Below are 16627 nucleotides of genomic sequence, written 5' to 3' on the forward strand. Positions count from 1 at the left end.
GGAGTTACCTGGCCACTCCAAAACACTAATGTTGTGGTCAGAAAGGAACTTCTTCACTGCCTTGGACCTATGAGAGGGAGCACCATCATGCATGAAGTGGTCACACTCATGAATATCCAAGAAAGTAAGCATGTGATCCCTCAAAACCTCAATATAGAATGTGATCCCTCGAAACCTCAATATAGAATGAGTGAAGAAAGATTAGTAAAAGAGGTGTGGATGGCAGATGCTGGAGGGAGTGAACATGAGTGGTCAACCAAGGGTGAGATGGTTGGATAGGGTAAAAGAGCATTGGGAAAGATGGAAATGTCTGTTGAGGAAAGAAGAGAGAGGACAGAAGATAGGGGTGATTGAAGAATGGTTGTGTGTGGATGATGTGGTGCTGCATGGAAGGGATTGGGGGGGGGTGAGGGAGTATGTGTGAATGATATTTTGATGCAGCCTGAAGGGGTTTCTCCCTGTCTTCTCTTTTTCTACATGAGGGGACAGAGAGGGGGTGGTCTCCAATCAAATGAAGTGACTTTGCTGTGGATGTGCTGTGTCTAGCTGCATTGCTTCTGACCCAGGGGAGTGGATGAGATGCAGGGATGACCTGTCATCCAGGAGGAGCCAAGAAAAGAGGGAGGGAGGGGTGGTGAATGGGAGTGGAATGGGTGGGAGCGGATTTATTCCTTTGACTTTGGCTACCTCCCTTGTAAGGGGAAAAAAAATCCCTTGGTATAAGTATGTATGTGTGTACTTAAAAGTACATTTATTTATACTTTGACTAGGGAGACCCACATTAGGCTGTAAATAGTTATGGTATGTGACCATACAGTAATGTAATGCAGTATTAACAGTTTTATTGATGGACTTCTTAAAAACATACATATACCAAAGGCTTTTTCCCCCTTACAAGGGAGGTAGCCAAAAAACAAAGGCATGAAAACCATTCCCACCCATTCCATCCCTAACACACTCCACTCCCCTCCACCCTCTACCCTCCCTCTTATCTTGGCACCTCCTGGATGACGGGTCATCCCTGTATCTTGTCCACTGCCCTGGGTCAGAAGCAGTGTTGCAAGACGCAGCACATCCACAGCAAGGCTGCTTCATTAGATAGGCAACCCCCCCTCTCCATCCCCCCATGCAGAAAAGAAGAAGACGAGGAGAAAGCCCTTCGGGCTGCGTCAAATTTTTCTCACATATACTAACTCACCTCATGCATCACAGCATCATCCATATACAACCATTCTCCATTCACCCCTGTCTTCTGTCCTCTCCTGTCTTTCCTCATCAGACATTCCCCTCTTCTCCAAAGCCCCTTTCACCCCATCCATCCATCTCATCCTAGGTTGCTCCCTCATGTTCACTCCCTCCACATCTGCCTTCCTTAACTCTTTTACTAGTCTTTCTTCACTCATTCTTTCCATGTATCCAAACCATCCCAATACTATTTCATCCACCCTATCTCCCAAATTCCTTACCACACCTGTTCTCCTTCTCACCTTCTCATTTCTCACTCTATCCAGCCTAGTAACCCCCATCATACTTCTCAGACACCTCATCTCAAACACATTCAAACTCCTCTCTTCTTCTCTTGTGTTACATGTTTCTGCCCCATACAGTGCTATTGGCACAATCACTCCTTCATACAATCTCCTCTTAGCATCCATTCCCAAATGTCTATTCCATATTACACTTTTTAATCCACCAAGGCATTTACTTGCTTCTCTCAATCTACATTCTACTTCCACCTCCACTCCACCTTTCCGTGCCACATTCACACCCAAGTATCTAAAACTATGCACTTCCTCCAGTTGCTCTTCCTTAATGCTCACTTCCAGTCTACTGCCACTTTCACCCCTTGTACATCTCATCACCTTACTTTTACCCACATTTATCTTCAACTTTCTTCTATCACACACTCTCCCAAACTCTGTCACCAACTTCCTAAATCCCTCCTCTGATCCTGCTACAAGTGCAGTCTCATCTGCAAACAACAGCTGGCTCACCTCCCACTTTTCTCCATTTTCTTTAACCATCTCCAATCCTTGACCCACCACCCTTGCATTTACCTCTTGCACCACCCCATCCATGTATAAGTTGAACAGCTAGGGCGACATAACACATCCCTGACGAAGTCCCACCTTTACCTCAAACCACTCTCTCCATTTCTAATCCTAACACATGCTCTACTACTCTCGTAAAAACTCTTGACAGCTCCTAAAAGCTATCCTCCTATCCCGTATATCTGCAAAACCTCCTATAGTGCCTTCCTGTCTACCCTATCATAAGCCTTTTCCAGATCCATAAAAGCCCAAAAAATATCCTTACCTTTTCCTATAGCTTTCCCACATATGTCTTATCACAAAAATCTGATCTACACAACCTCAACCCATCCTAAATCCACACTGTTCTCACCACTTACTCCCTCTGTTCCTCTCCTAATCCTCTCAATCAAGACCCACCCATAAGCCTTCCCAACTACACTTAACCCCTTCCATACGGTGCCGCACACGTAGGCGTCATGGGGAGCGAGTGTATTCGCGAGGCTGCCATATCGGCGTCTTGATAATATTTATTGTAGTCGCCCCTCCATAATGACATTCTTTCTAATTCTTTTGTAATCGCATTTTCTATGGTTACCAAAATTCACGGGTGAAGAGAGAACGATCGATATAAGCGGTGACTATATTTTATGATGCGAGTATTATTACGACACGTCGTACGGCTGGCATTGGTTGCTGCCACCGAGATCTAAGTCCATGACACCTACGTGTGCGGCACCGTATGGAAGGGGTTAAGCTAATCACTCTGAAACTACTACAATCGCACTTGTCCCCTTTTCCCTTGTAAAGTGGAACTACACAGGCACTCCTCCAGTCCTCCGGCACTCTACCTTCTCTCCAACAATCATTAGATAACCTCACCAGCCAGTCCACCATCACTGTACCTCCTTTTTTTAGGCACTCTGCATGTCATCCATCCAGACCAGGTGCCTTACTTGCTCTCATCATCTTAACAACTGCCTTCGCTTCATCCTTCTTTATTTCTCCTCCATTTTCCACATTCATCATGGTCATTTTTTTAGCACTTCCCACTGCAGCCACCTTTTCCTCCCTATCCTTCACACTTACCAACTCCCTAAAATACTCTGCTCATCTTCCTCTTAATGCCTTCTCTTCCATTATCATCTCTCCAGACACCTTTTACTTTTTCTTCTTTACTTGATTCGTCTCTTCTTCCTCTTTTAATTTCTTTTGAAAACATCTTTTAATTACTTTCAAAAATTTCTGTCATACTCTTACCCCATTTCACATCTGCTCTCCTACTTGCCTCCTTTACCTTTTGCTTTACTTCTCTTCTCTTTTCTTTGTACTTCTCATATGACTCCCTCGTCCTATTTTGTAACCAATCTGTGAAAGCTCGCTTCTTCTCTTCTACAACCTTCTTTGTTTCCTCATCCCACCACTCGCTACCCTTCCTTCTATCTTCTGTCCTTCTTGTTCCACACCCCATCTTTGCACACCTTGTGACTCCCTCCTTGAACCATCCCCATTCCTCCTGCACTCCTAGCTCTACTCTATCCTTCACTCCCTCCCACTCCTTTCTCAGCTTATTCTTGTACTCCTTTTCCTTTTCCTTTAAAGAGTTCACTCTAAGCACCTCCCCACCTTTTGTCCTTTTCCTCTTACTCCATATATCCTCCACTCTCAACTTACCTTCAACCAATAAATGATCTGATATTCCCCCACTCTCTACCTTTAGAACATGTACATCCTCTCTTGCTATTATACTACCACTACATAGTCCATTAATGCTCTATCTACCACCCTTCCATTCACCCTCTCCCATGTGTACTTATGCTTGACTTTCTTCCTAAACACTGTATTTGGTATCATCAACTCTCCACTATAATTCTTTCCTGGAACTCCACATTTTCCAACCACTCCATCAATTGGTTCATCTCCTGCCCTAGCCCATATGCACTTACAAAAACCCACATCTCCTTTCCCAGTTTCATCTTCATCAACATTAGCCTTGAAGAAACCTTCCTCTCCACTACACATTTACTTATCTCTTCAATTACTTGTATAGCTACACCTTTTCTTCCTCGTCCTCTCTTCACTCATGAGAACCTCCCAACTACACTCCCAGACTCACACTTGCCCTTCCCTCTCAACTTAGTTTCACTCAAAGCCAACGCATCCATCTTTCTTCTCACAAAGGATTACAAAGGATTACAAAGGCAAAGCATGCCGACAGGAGACCTTTTGATCCATATCTAGGTCGGATGCAAAAAAAAAAAAAATCATATTAATAATAAATTAAAACTATAACAATGTAAATAACAATTAAAATACATAAATAAATGCATTGGTATAGTTGAATAACAAACAAACAGGTAAATAGTAAATGATAATAAATTGACATATAACTAATAATAAATGAAAATCAGACAGACAAATTATAACAAAACAAAAACAAATAATATAACATAAATTATAATAATTACAGCATCTTACTTAGGTATTTATCTAAATGATTCTTAAAGCTTCGAACTGAACTACATTGCACTACCTGTGCAGGAAGTTTATTCCATTCATTAACTACACGGTTGGCAAAGTTGTTTCTACCTACTTCCAAATTGAATCTATTTCCGGACAGTTTGAGACCATTGTTTCTTGTCTGATTCTCATTCAATGTGAAAATTTGGTCACTTTTGATGTTGTCAATTCCCTTTAAAATCTTAAAGACCTGTATCAAGTCACCTCTGAGTCTACGCTTTTTTAGGGAAAACAGATTTATGTGCTTAAGTCGATTTTCGTATGATTTATTTTTGATATTTGGAATCAGTTTTGTGGCTCGCCGTTGTACCTTTTCCAGTCTGTCAATGTCTTTAATGAGATTCGGTGACCATACGGAAACAGCATATTCCAAATGTGGACGAACTAACGATTTATATAGCTTGTTAATGAATGATGGACTTTTGAAATCAAAAGATCGCGCAATCAATCCCAGAATCTTATTTGCTTTCTCAGAGGCTGAAATACACTGCTTGGATGATTTGAGGTCGTTACTGATAATTACGCCGAGATCTTTTTCACTATCCACTTTTGTTAACGAATTTCCAAATAACTTGTAATCGTACTTACTGTTATTTTTACCTATGTGCATTACCTTGCATTTACTTGTGTTAAATTTCATTAGCCACTTTTCAGACCATTGCTGTAATTGATCTAAATCTTCTTGAATATCTAATTGGTTTGAGTGATCATTTGCCACTCCGCACAGTTTTGTATCATCAGCAAATTTGGAAACAGTAGATTTTAGTCCATTGTCTATATCATTTATATATACTATGAATAGAAGTGGCCCAAGAACGGAACCCTGAGGAACTCCACTTGCAACATTTTTCCATCTAGAAGTTTTTCCATTTAAAACAACTCTCTGTTTTCGACCTTTCAACCAATTACTAGTCCAACCTAATAGGCTACCACTTATTCCATGCAAAGCTAATTTAGTAAGTAGTCTTTCGTGTGGGACGGTATCAAAAGCTTTTGCAAAGTCTAGATATATTAAATCTATATTGTTTCTTTTGTCATAATTCGAGATAACTGTGTTGTAGAATTCGAGTAAGTTAGTCACGCAAGAACGTTTCCGTCTGAAACCATGCTGGCTATCATTTATCAAACGGTTACTTTCTAAATGATATTCGATATCATCTCTGATGATAGTTTCCATTATTTTTCCTACGATCGAAGTCAAACTTATAGGCCTATAGTTATTTGGTTTCTTTTTGTCACCTTTTTTGAATATGGGAGTAACGTTAGCTAGCTTCCATTCTCTTGGGACATCTCCGGATATGATGGATTTCTTGAAAATAATTTCTAATGGAACAACAATCTCATTTTTCATTTCCTTTAAGATTCTTGGATGCCAACCGTCAGGCCCTGGTGTTTTGTTAACTTTGAGTTTGTCTATACACCTTTTAATTTTTTCTTTTGTTATATTTACCGTAGTGAGTAAGTTTACCCCAGACTTTTCACAGGTTTCAGTTTGGAATTCACTTTGAGGTGTTTCGTTTACGAATACCGAGCTAAAATAATTGTTTAAGAGATTACACATTCCATACTACCTATCTCTTCCCTTTTATTCTCATCTGTACCACATTCATGCACATTGGAAGACCTAAACCTTAGGGTGCTGGTTGGAAAACTAGACCCTCTTATGCCTTTACTTTTTTTAGGAATGTCCCCTGTGGGGCTACAGGGAGAAGGGTGCCTGGTCCCAATCCCTATCCTGTTTTTCTTGGCTCTTACAATCCAAGTGAGAAGACTTGGTGGCAGCATTCTTTTCCCCCATCACAGGGTAGGCAAAACAAGGAAATGAAATTCAGGGAAATGGTACAGGACAGCAACAAAGGGTTGGGGGGACCATAATGGAGGGACAGTAGCAGTATGATAAAAGTTTTATCATTTCTCTGTGAGCAGAGTCCTCCTCTATCACAGACAATATGATGTGTGGATCTGGTCCGTAGGGGCGCCCTATATAGACCCTAAAGTATCAACTGCATGCTACTTTGCCATAACAACATGTAGCCAATAACCCCTGTAAATAACAAGGAATACTGTACTTGTTTTTGAAAGACTCATTTTGTCCTTGTAAATTTTGTTTATGAATTTATGAGCAATATAATTCTTAAAGTGAATATTAATTGAATTTATAATTGTGTTACTGTGAAAGAAATTGTTTACATTTGCAGGTGCAATAAAATTAGCAGTGCGGGCATTACTGGAGGTAGTACAGTCAGGAGCCAAAAATGTGGAGGTGGCCATCATGAAGCACAACCAACCAATGAAGGTGAAGTTAGAATTAGTTCTATTGTTAGGTTAAGAGTGTAATTACTGTGAGAGCTCACCCATGTTTGTAGTGTCATGTTACATTGCTACATGAGAGCCAAAATGTCATTCTTCACTCCAGCTTGGTAATTCAGTATTAGACCCTTTACTAAATCTCTCCTGTCCCCTTACCCAAAGCATCAAGTGGCAGGGGATGAGAATGCCACTACTTGTATAGACACTACTGTTGTCAGCAAAGGTAGCTATTAATATGGGGAATTGAGAGAAAAATGTACTTTGATTCTGGTAAACTACATTTCATAACCTACCAACCAAATCCTCGCAAAGGAGATTGAAGATTTTATATATTTTAATACAGGTAGTCGTCGACTTACGACCTATGCGACTTACGACTGATCGACTTTACGACCACGAGATGGTGCAATAATATCTAACATTTAATAGAGTAATAGAATTGCAATGTTATGCCTGGCAGTGCAGTACATTACTCCGCACAATGCGAGACGAGAGTACGATAGTTTTGCCAGGCTGCCGGCAGCGTCAGCATCCCAGCCAGCTAAATATTTTTTCATTTTGTTTGTTTGAAGTAAAATGTTTCCTAATTTTGCATTGCATTTTGTATTTTTGTATGTTTTACAATTAATAAAATATAACAAACTTTTTATGCCTAGGCTAGTTTGTTGTCGATAACAATATGTTCGGTACAGTACTACGAAAAGAATGTGTTTTGTTGAAATAAAAAAAAATCCTAATTTTGCCTTACACTTTGTATTTTTATGTTTTGCAATTAATAAAATGTAACTATATTTTTATGCCTAGTCTGTTGTCGATGACAAAATGTTCGGTACAGCATTTTGTATTTTTATGTTTTGCGATTAATAAAATGTAACAGTAAACTTTGTTTATGCCTAGTCTGTTGTCGATAACAATATTTTCAGTACAGTACGTAAACGAAAAGAATGTGTCTCGAAATATTTTTTTTCCTAATTTTGCTTTACAATGATTTTAATGTAACCAACAAAAAAGGATTTGTAGGTCAAAGATGACAGGACTTTATTCAGTATGCGTAGGCCTAGGCTACGTTTCCTAACAAAAACGATAAAAAGTTAATGAATACTAAACGTAGCTCAAAGATAATTAGATTTTATTCAGTATGCATACGTTTCCTAAAGAAAGTCTGATGGTAAAATAATACAAAGGTTAACAAATACAGTATTAAATATCATAGGTCAAAGATGATAGGATTTTATTCAATATGCTTAGACCTAGGCTATGTTTCCCAAAGAAAATCAGATGAAATTATAAAAAGGTTAAAAATACTATACAACATAGTTCAAAGATGCTAAGATTATTTCAGTATGCTAAATATACAAAATATATATATATATATTATATAAAGGGTAATATATACTGTATATATATATAGACCGACTTGTGTCCAGATCGACTTATGACCTGTCTGTCGGAACCGAACTTGGTCGTAAGTCGATGACTACCTGTACTTAGAGAAAAGTGGGAGGAAGTGAAGGATAGAGTAGAACTAGGAGTGGAGGAGGAATGGAGACATTTCAAGGAGGGAGTCACAAGGTGTGCAAAGATGGTGTGTAGAACGAGGAGGATGGGAAGAAATAGAAGGGGTTGAGTGGTGGGATAATGAAGCAAAGAAGGTTGTACAAGAGAAGAAATGAGCATTCATAGATTGGTTGTAAAATAGGATGAGAAACTTGTTTGAGAGGTTAAAAAAAAAATAATAATCATGATAATAATAATGATAATAATACATAAAATAAAGGAGGCAAAAAAGGAGAGCAGATGTAAAATGGGGAAAAAGAATGACTGAAATTTTGAAAGTAATAAAAAGATGTTTTGGAAGGATATGAAGAGAGGAAGAGGGAGGCAAATCAAGTAGAGAAGAAAAGGTAAAAGATGCAGATGGAGAGATAGTAATGGAAGAGGCAGTGTAAAGAGGAAGATGGGCAGAGTACTTTAGGGAATTGCTAAATGTGGAAGAGGAGAGGGAAATGTGGTTGCAGTGGGAGGCACAAAGAAAAATGATAGTAATGAACGAGGAAAAGGGTGAGAAATAAGAAAAGATGAGGTGAAAGCAGTTATTAAAATTATGAGAGCAGGCAAGGCACTTGTGTTAGATGGGTGAAATGCAGTGTCTAAAAAAAAAAGGGAGGTACAGCAATGGTGGAGGCTGGTGAGGTTGTTTAAGGTTTGTCTAAAAGAGGGTTTAGTGCCATAGAACTGGAAGAGTCCCCAAAATTATTCCTCTAATGGAATCCTGAACTGGAGGTTGGGAATTTTTCTCATTCTTCTAAATCTAAGGTTCATAGTCTATGTTTACATCTGAATGTGTTCTTAGAATTAGAGGAGGAAATATATATAAAGAGAAATGAGAAACACAGAAAAGGTAGACTGATGTATGGCAAAACAGACTTTGAGAAACTTAAGACATTTTTCTTAAAGCATATATACATATATATACCAAAGGCTTTTTCCACCTTACAAGGGAGGTAGCCAAAAAACAAAGGCATAGAAACCATTCCCACCCATTCCATCCCCTACATACTCCTCCCTCCACCCTCTTCCCACCTCTTATCTTGGCACCTCTTGGATAAAGCAAGGTGGGAAAAATTCTACAAAGAAGAAACACAAGTGGAAGAAAAATGGATGATTCTGATAAAGATCTGTAAAGAAGGAATAGAGAAATATGTAACAAAACAAAAGCAGGAAAGGGTGTACATTAAGTGCTGGTTTAATAGAAGGTGCAGTGAAGTGAAAGATAGAAAAGATAGAAGCTTGGAAGAGATGGAGAAAAGACAGGAAACCTAGAAAGTGGCAATTATATGTTAACCAAAGGAACGAATATGTTAATGTATGCAGGGAAGAAAAAATGTAACTATGAGAAAGACATAATAGAAAAATGTAAGGATCAGCCAAAGCTATTCTATAGATATGTAAATGGGAAACTGAAAAATGAATGGGAAATAGTGAAACTACACCAAGGGAACACAGAATACACAGAAGATACCAAAATGGCTGAAGTTATGTGGAAACACTTAAAATTTGTTTTCACTAGAGAAAAAATACAACAGGTTGAAGCAAGAGAAGTGACCCCCCCCCCCCCCTTCCATGAAGGAAATAACAATAACAGTGAAGGAAATAATGGATCAAATAATGAACCTCGATGTCCGAAAATCGCATGGCCTGGATGGAATAGCAAATTGGATATTAAAAGAACATAAAGAAGAACTAGCAGACAAAATATATATCATAATAAGTTACTTGCTCAAAGAAAGAAAAATGCCAGAAGACTGGAAAAATGCTGATATACCAATTCATAAAGGAGGAAACTAGGAAGACCCAACAAATTACAGGCTGGTTTCTGGATGATAACAATATATTGAATCCGAGACAATTCGGATTTAGACAGGGAAGATCATGTACCACTAATTTGATCTGCTTTTACTCAAGACTACTAGATATAATACAAGAAAGGGACAGATGGGCTGATTGTGCTTTCCTAGATCTAGAAAAAGCTTTTGATAAAGTCCCTCAAAAAAAAACTATTAGGAAAACTGGAAACTATAGGAGGGATACAAGGTAAACTATTGAAATGGATGGAGGACTTTTTGCATGGAAGGAAAATGAGGGTAGTGCTCAGAGGTAAGACTTACTTGGGAAGAGGTAATTAGTGGAGTCCCACAAGGATCAGTGCTGGCTCCAATAATGTTTCCCATTTATGTGAATGACATGGACGAGGGAGTGGAATGTTACATGAGCTTCTTTGCAGATGCAAAATTGTTAGAGTACTGAAACTGACTGTGACTCATTACAGAGAGGTCTGAACAGGGTTTGGGAATGGAGTCAGAAGTGGGAAATGGAATTCACCATTAAAAAAGGTAGCATAATGGAGTTTGGAAAAAGTAAAAACGGGATATCAGGAAGGTATTTAATTGGTGAAAAAGAAGTAAATAAAGAGGGATCTGAAAAAAGACCTGGGAGTGATCATCACAAAAGATATGTTCCCTGACAAACATATAAACAAAATTGTCAGTGAAACCTATAACTTAAAATCAATAAAAGTGGCTTTTACCTACTTGGATGAAGAAATGGTAAAGAAAACACTAGTCACATTGATAAGGCTTAAATTAGAGTATGCAGTGACACTATGGTCACCCAGTACAAAAAAGAATATAAGATTGAGAGAATCCAGAGAGCAGCTACAAAGATGGCCCCAGAACTAACAAAGGTTGTTAAAATTGGAGTTGCCGACATTGGAACAGAGAAGAAAAAGAGGTGATTTGTTGACCATCTACAGAATTATGGAAGGCATGGAATTCCTTGATAGAGAAGACTTACTAAATTGGGATAAGAGAAACACAAGAAGACATGGAAAGAAGCTTAAAAAGGACAATTATAGAAGAGACATAGAAAAAGAACAGCTTTCCACACAGAGTGGTGGATGTATAGAACAAATTAGATGAAAAAACATTGTGAAAAAACAATACAAGAATTTAAGAGGAAAGTAGATATGGAGAGATACAAAGACAGGACACCATGAGCTTAACTCCCCCTCCTGTAAAACTAGGTAATGACATCATGGAGGGATGGAGCTGTTTACCCAGAATGCCCAGTGATCTTGCTTACAGAATTTTCTAGAGAAATGCAATTAAATGAAAATAATATTCAATTAAATTTTCTGGCCTTACAGAAACATTAGTTGGTTTGAGAGAAACATGCATATAGTGTTCCAGAAGTAATGCAAAAATTATCCAATATGGGGACAGGTGGTATCTGGGTATTCTAAAGAAATTAAGAAACTTTTGAGTGCTGGTGACTGAAGTGAGAGCCAAAAAAATGAGGAGGAGGAAGTAGGATTGATAATAAGAATGGAAGACAGCAAAGGAAGTTGAGGTGGAAAGGTGGATAAATATTTTGATGAAATACAGAATGTGAGCAGTGCTTTCTTCTTTTTCTTTATCCAGTATGTAGGTTATTTGGATGTTAAATGATCACCATGTGAGGGTTCCTTAGTAGCATTGTTTCGAATTGCAGTTATGATGAACATTTGCTTAAACTTGAAATTATTTATCCCATTCTTTCATTTCAGATGTTAGATGTTGAAAGCTTAGAGAAGATTGTAGAAGAAATAGAGAAGGAAAAAGAAGAAGAGGCAGAGAAGAAAAAACAAAAGAAATAGGGGACAAATCTCATCTGGAAATGATTATGATGAAAAAGTAAATGTTGAATTTAGATATTTTGGACCATTTTACAGTTTGAAATTTTGTCTTTTAAGGCATTGACAAAAATCATACATTTACTGAAGTTTGTCTGTTGGTGTAAACTGTCATTAATAAAATATTTCAATTTTGTATTATTGCTGTACTTTTCAACTTGAAAACTCAATAAATATGATCTTATACATCTTTTGGACTTTCTTGTAGCATTTCTGTTGGAGTTTCTAGCTAGTGTAATAGGGGACAGGAATAACCCTTTATTTCAAATGTATATACAGTGCTAGAAAAAAGTGATGGCCGGGTGGAGCGGGAGGACAAGAATTTTGTCCGTTTTATAACCATACCCATAGGAGATAGTATTGAATTTGGACAAAAGTGATGGCCAGGCTTTGTGTAGTGTAGGATAGTCCGAGTCACATGGCAGCACAAAATGGCAGTTAGTGTGCATCTAACTGTTGTGGGAAGAAGATTGCTATGGTGAGTGCTTGTAGAATTTTCTCTCCAATGCGTCACATTTTTTACACTCCTGACATCCCTATGATCCTAATATGATCTCTAGGAGGGAATATTCATGTGAAGCAGTTGCTCAGATAATTGCTTTAAAGGAATCTGGCCTGCAAACCAAGCAAATAGTACAGGAAATTGGTACTAGTGATGGGTTTCTTCACAGGGCAGCACCTTTTGTAATTCAGGTCCTTGATGTGGTGGCGTACTATCCTTGCAGGGTTGTCCTGCATGATTTTCCTGGCTGTGGTTCTTAGAGTAGGCTCCAAAGTACGTTTAAAAATGTGGGCCTGACCCGAAGTCTTCTTAGGCCTACCAGACCTTGGTTTTGAAGATGGCAGGTTGTTCCCTCTCTCCTCATAAAACCTGGCAACCCGCTGGTGCACTGTTCTCTCACCGGTGCCAGTGATGGGTTTCTTCACAGGGCGGCACCTCTTGTAATTAAGGTCCTTGATGTGGTGGCGTATTGTCCTGCTTGATTTCCCTGGCTGTGGTTCTTAGAGTAGACTTCAAAGTATGTTTGAAAATATTGTGTGCCCGACCCGAAGTCTACTTAGGGCTACCAGACCTTGGTTTTGAAGATGGCAGGTTGTTCCCTCCCTCATCATAAAATCTGGCAACCATCACCAATTTGCTGCACTATTTGCTTGGTTTCAGGCCAGATTCCTTTAAAGCAATCATCTGAGCAACTGCTTCATGTGAATATTTCCTCCTAGAGGTCATATTAGGGTTGTAGGGATGCCTGGAGTGGTAAAAATGCGACGATCACTCTCCGCAGCAATCCTCTTCCCACAACAGCTAGATGCACACTAACCATCATTTTGTGCTGCTACATGACTCAGACTATCCTACACTACACACAACCTGGCCATCACTTTTGTCTGAATTCAATTACTATCTCCTATTGGTTTGGTTATAAAATGGGCAAAATTCTTGTCCTCCTGCCCCACCCGGCCATCACTTTTGTCCAGTACTGTAGTATTGTATGTATATATAAGTGTGTATTATATATATATATATATATATATATATATATATATATATATGCAAAGTAGACCACTTGGAAAAAAGAAACTAACGAAGCAGAGCGCTTTCGTATATTACATCTTTGACTTGTTGCACTGAAGATGTAATATACGAAAGCGCTCTGCTTCATTAGTTTCTTTTTTCCAAGTGGTCTACTTTGCATAAGTGAACACACGTACTCGTGTTCTTATTAGCATATATATATATATATATATATATATATATATATGAGATAGGAGAAAAGTTTCTAGGAGCTGTCAAGAGTTTTTATGAGAGTAGTAGAGCTTGTGTCAGGATTAGAAATGGAGAGAGTGAGTGGTTCGAGGTAAAGGTGGGACTTTGTCAAGGATGCGTTATGTCGCCATGGCTGTTCAACTTGTACATGGATGGGATAGTGCAAGAGGTAAATGCAAGGGTAGTGGGTCAGGGATTGGAGATGGTTAAAGAAAATGGAGAAAAGTTGGAGGTGAGCCAGCTGTTGTTTGCAGACGACACTGTGCTTGTGGCAGGATCGGAGGAGGGACTGAGGAAGTTGGTGACAGAGTTTGGGAGAGTGTGTGATAGAAGAAAGCTAATGATAAATGTGGGTAAAAGTAAGGTGATGAGATGTACAAGGGGTGAAAGTGGCAGTAGACTGGAAGTGAGCATTAAGGAAGAGCAACTGGAGGAAGTGGATAGTTTTAGATACTTGGGTGCAAATGTGGCCGGAAAAGGTGGAGGTAGAATGTAGATTGAGAGAAGCAAGTAAATACCTTGGTGGATTGAAGAGTGTAATGAGGAATAGACATTTGGGAATGGATGCTAAGAGGAGATTGTACGAAGGAGTGATTGTGCCAACAGCACTGTATGGGGCAGAAACATGGAACATAAGAGAAGAAGAGAGAAGGAGTATGAATGTTTTTGAGATGAGGTGTCTGAGAAGTATGATGGGGGTTACTAGGCTAGATAGAGTGAGAAATGAGGAGGTGCGGAGAACAGGGGTGGAAAGGGAGTTGGGAGATAGGGTTGATGAAAGAGTATTAGGATGGTTTGGACACATGGAAAGAATGAGTGAAGAAAGACTAGTGAAAGAGGCGTGGAAGGCAGATGTGGAGGGAGTGAACATGAGGGGACGTCCTAGGATGAGGTGGATGGATGGGGTGAAGGGGGCTTTGGGGAAGAGGGGAATGTCTGTTGAGGAAGGATGGGAGAGGACAGAAGACAGGGATGAATGGAGAATGGTTGTATATGGATGATGATGTAATGCATGAGGTGGAATGGGCGGGGGGATGGGGGGTGAGATAGTATGTGTGAGCAAAATTTGACGCTGCCCGAAGTGATTTCTCCCCGTCTTCACCTTTTATGCATGGGGGGACGGAGAGGGGGGGTCGCCGATTTAATGGAACAGCCTACCTGTGTGTTGCGACACTACTTGTGACCCAAGGCAGTGGACAAGGTGCAGGGATGACCCGTCATCCAGGAGGTGCTAATATAAGAGGGAGGGTGGAGGGGTGTGGAGTGTATTCAGGGATGGAATGGGTGGGAAAGATTTTATGACTTTTCCTTATTGGCTACCTCCCTTGTAAAGGGGAAAAAGCCTTGGTATATGTATGTACATATATAACTATAAAGTAATGTCGTAACACATTCGTAAAGATTCAACAAAAACCCACTGTGTTGGATAAGAAGAAATGAAATAAATGAATTCCATATATTTCGATCACGGACTGTGATCCTCTTCAGTGGAATACAGAAAGGTAGAGCAAAAGGCATGTCTTATATACAATAAAAATAAGGGACAAGGGTAGGACTCAGGTAGCGTCTAGTGCTTTGCGGGGCAGGTCCGTGATCGAAATATATGGAATTCATTTATTTCATTTCTTATCCAACACAGTGGGTTTTTGTTGAATATATACATATATATTATATATACATACGTATAACAAAGGATTTTTTCCCCCCCCTTATAGGCTAAGGGAGGTAGCCAAAAAACAAAGGCACAAAAACCACTCTTACCCATTCCATCCCTATCACACTCCACTCCCCCCCACTCTCTTCCCTCCCTCTTATCTGGACACCTGGATGATGGTCATCCCTACATCTTGTCCACTGGGAATGGAAGCAGTGTTGTTGCAAGAAACAGCACATCCACAGCAAGGCCACTTCATTAAATCGGCAACCCCCCTCTCAGGGGGGATAAATTTGACACTTTTTTGGAAAGAAAAATGTCATATCTTGGACAAAAATTTATATATTCTCAAAATTCAAAGTACATCTCTTAGACGATTTTTTGCCAAATACAGCTCGAAACCACCCTGAGCTTCCACCACAGCCTCCAGGCGGGACCTGAACCTGCAGCACATGGCCTTCACGATGCCCTTTGAGAGATTCCTGAACACCAGTTTGGTCCTGGCAATCAGCTGTAATTGGTGTTGCAGGCAGTAGGTTAGGTGTCTTTTTCAACTGCACCCCATACATAATAAGCCATGGGGTTGAAATCAGGTGAGTTGGGGGCCCAGATGTTTGGAGTGGGTTTTCCCAGAGGTGTGACATGGAGCTGAGTCCTACTGCCACATGTTTGGTCTTCCCACAGCCACCCACTTCACCCAGAACTTGACGAAAGTGGACAACTCAATATAGCCATCTGAAGTGAGTGAGTCCCTCTTCAAAGATGTGGGGCAGCATGACATGGCCTTCACTGAAAACACACCCAAATATCAACAGTATGATCTCTGGAACTAATTAAATGACTATCTGGAAATAGAGAAACCTGACATTATGGGAATTGTGGAGACAAAACTGAAAGGCCCTCTATCAACAAGTATGGTGGGACAAGGTCTACCCAATCACTGGACGAAAAATAGAACAGACAAACAGGGAGGAGGTGTCATGATATTGACCAAAAAGGGTTTGAATGTGACAAAGATAAATGAAGGCAAATATAATGTGGAATTATGAATAAAGTTGTAAATAAAAATATACATGCATACATATACCAAGGCTTTTTCCCCCTTACAAGGGAGGTAG

The 16627-nt window shown here is 39.6% G+C and overlaps 1 protein-coding gene across 1 annotated transcript in view; it reads left to right on the top strand.

The window, feature by feature from the left end:
• The window catches only part of Prosalpha4 (proteasome alpha4 subunit), a 102546-nt gene extending 90266 nt beyond the window's left edge, over window positions 1–12280 (top strand). The window contains exons 6-7 of the mRNA XM_076201021.1: window positions 6749–6846; window positions 11965–12280. Of these exons, the coding sequence (XP_076057136.1) occupies window positions 6749–6846; window positions 11965–12054 (188 nt within the window). The 3' untranslated portion in view covers window positions 12055–12280. The remainder of the gene's footprint in view (window positions 1–6748; window positions 6847–11964) is intronic.
• Window positions 12281–16627: the final 4347 nt, after the last annotated feature.

The sequence above is a fragment of the Oratosquilla oratoria genome, chromosome 17 (genome assembly GCF_046742065.1).
Source record: "Oratosquilla oratoria isolate Oo_2021 chromosome 17, ASM4674206v1, whole genome shotgun sequence".
Lineage (NCBI taxonomy): Eukaryota > Metazoa > Arthropoda > Malacostraca > Stomatopoda > Squillidae > Oratosquilla > Oratosquilla oratoria.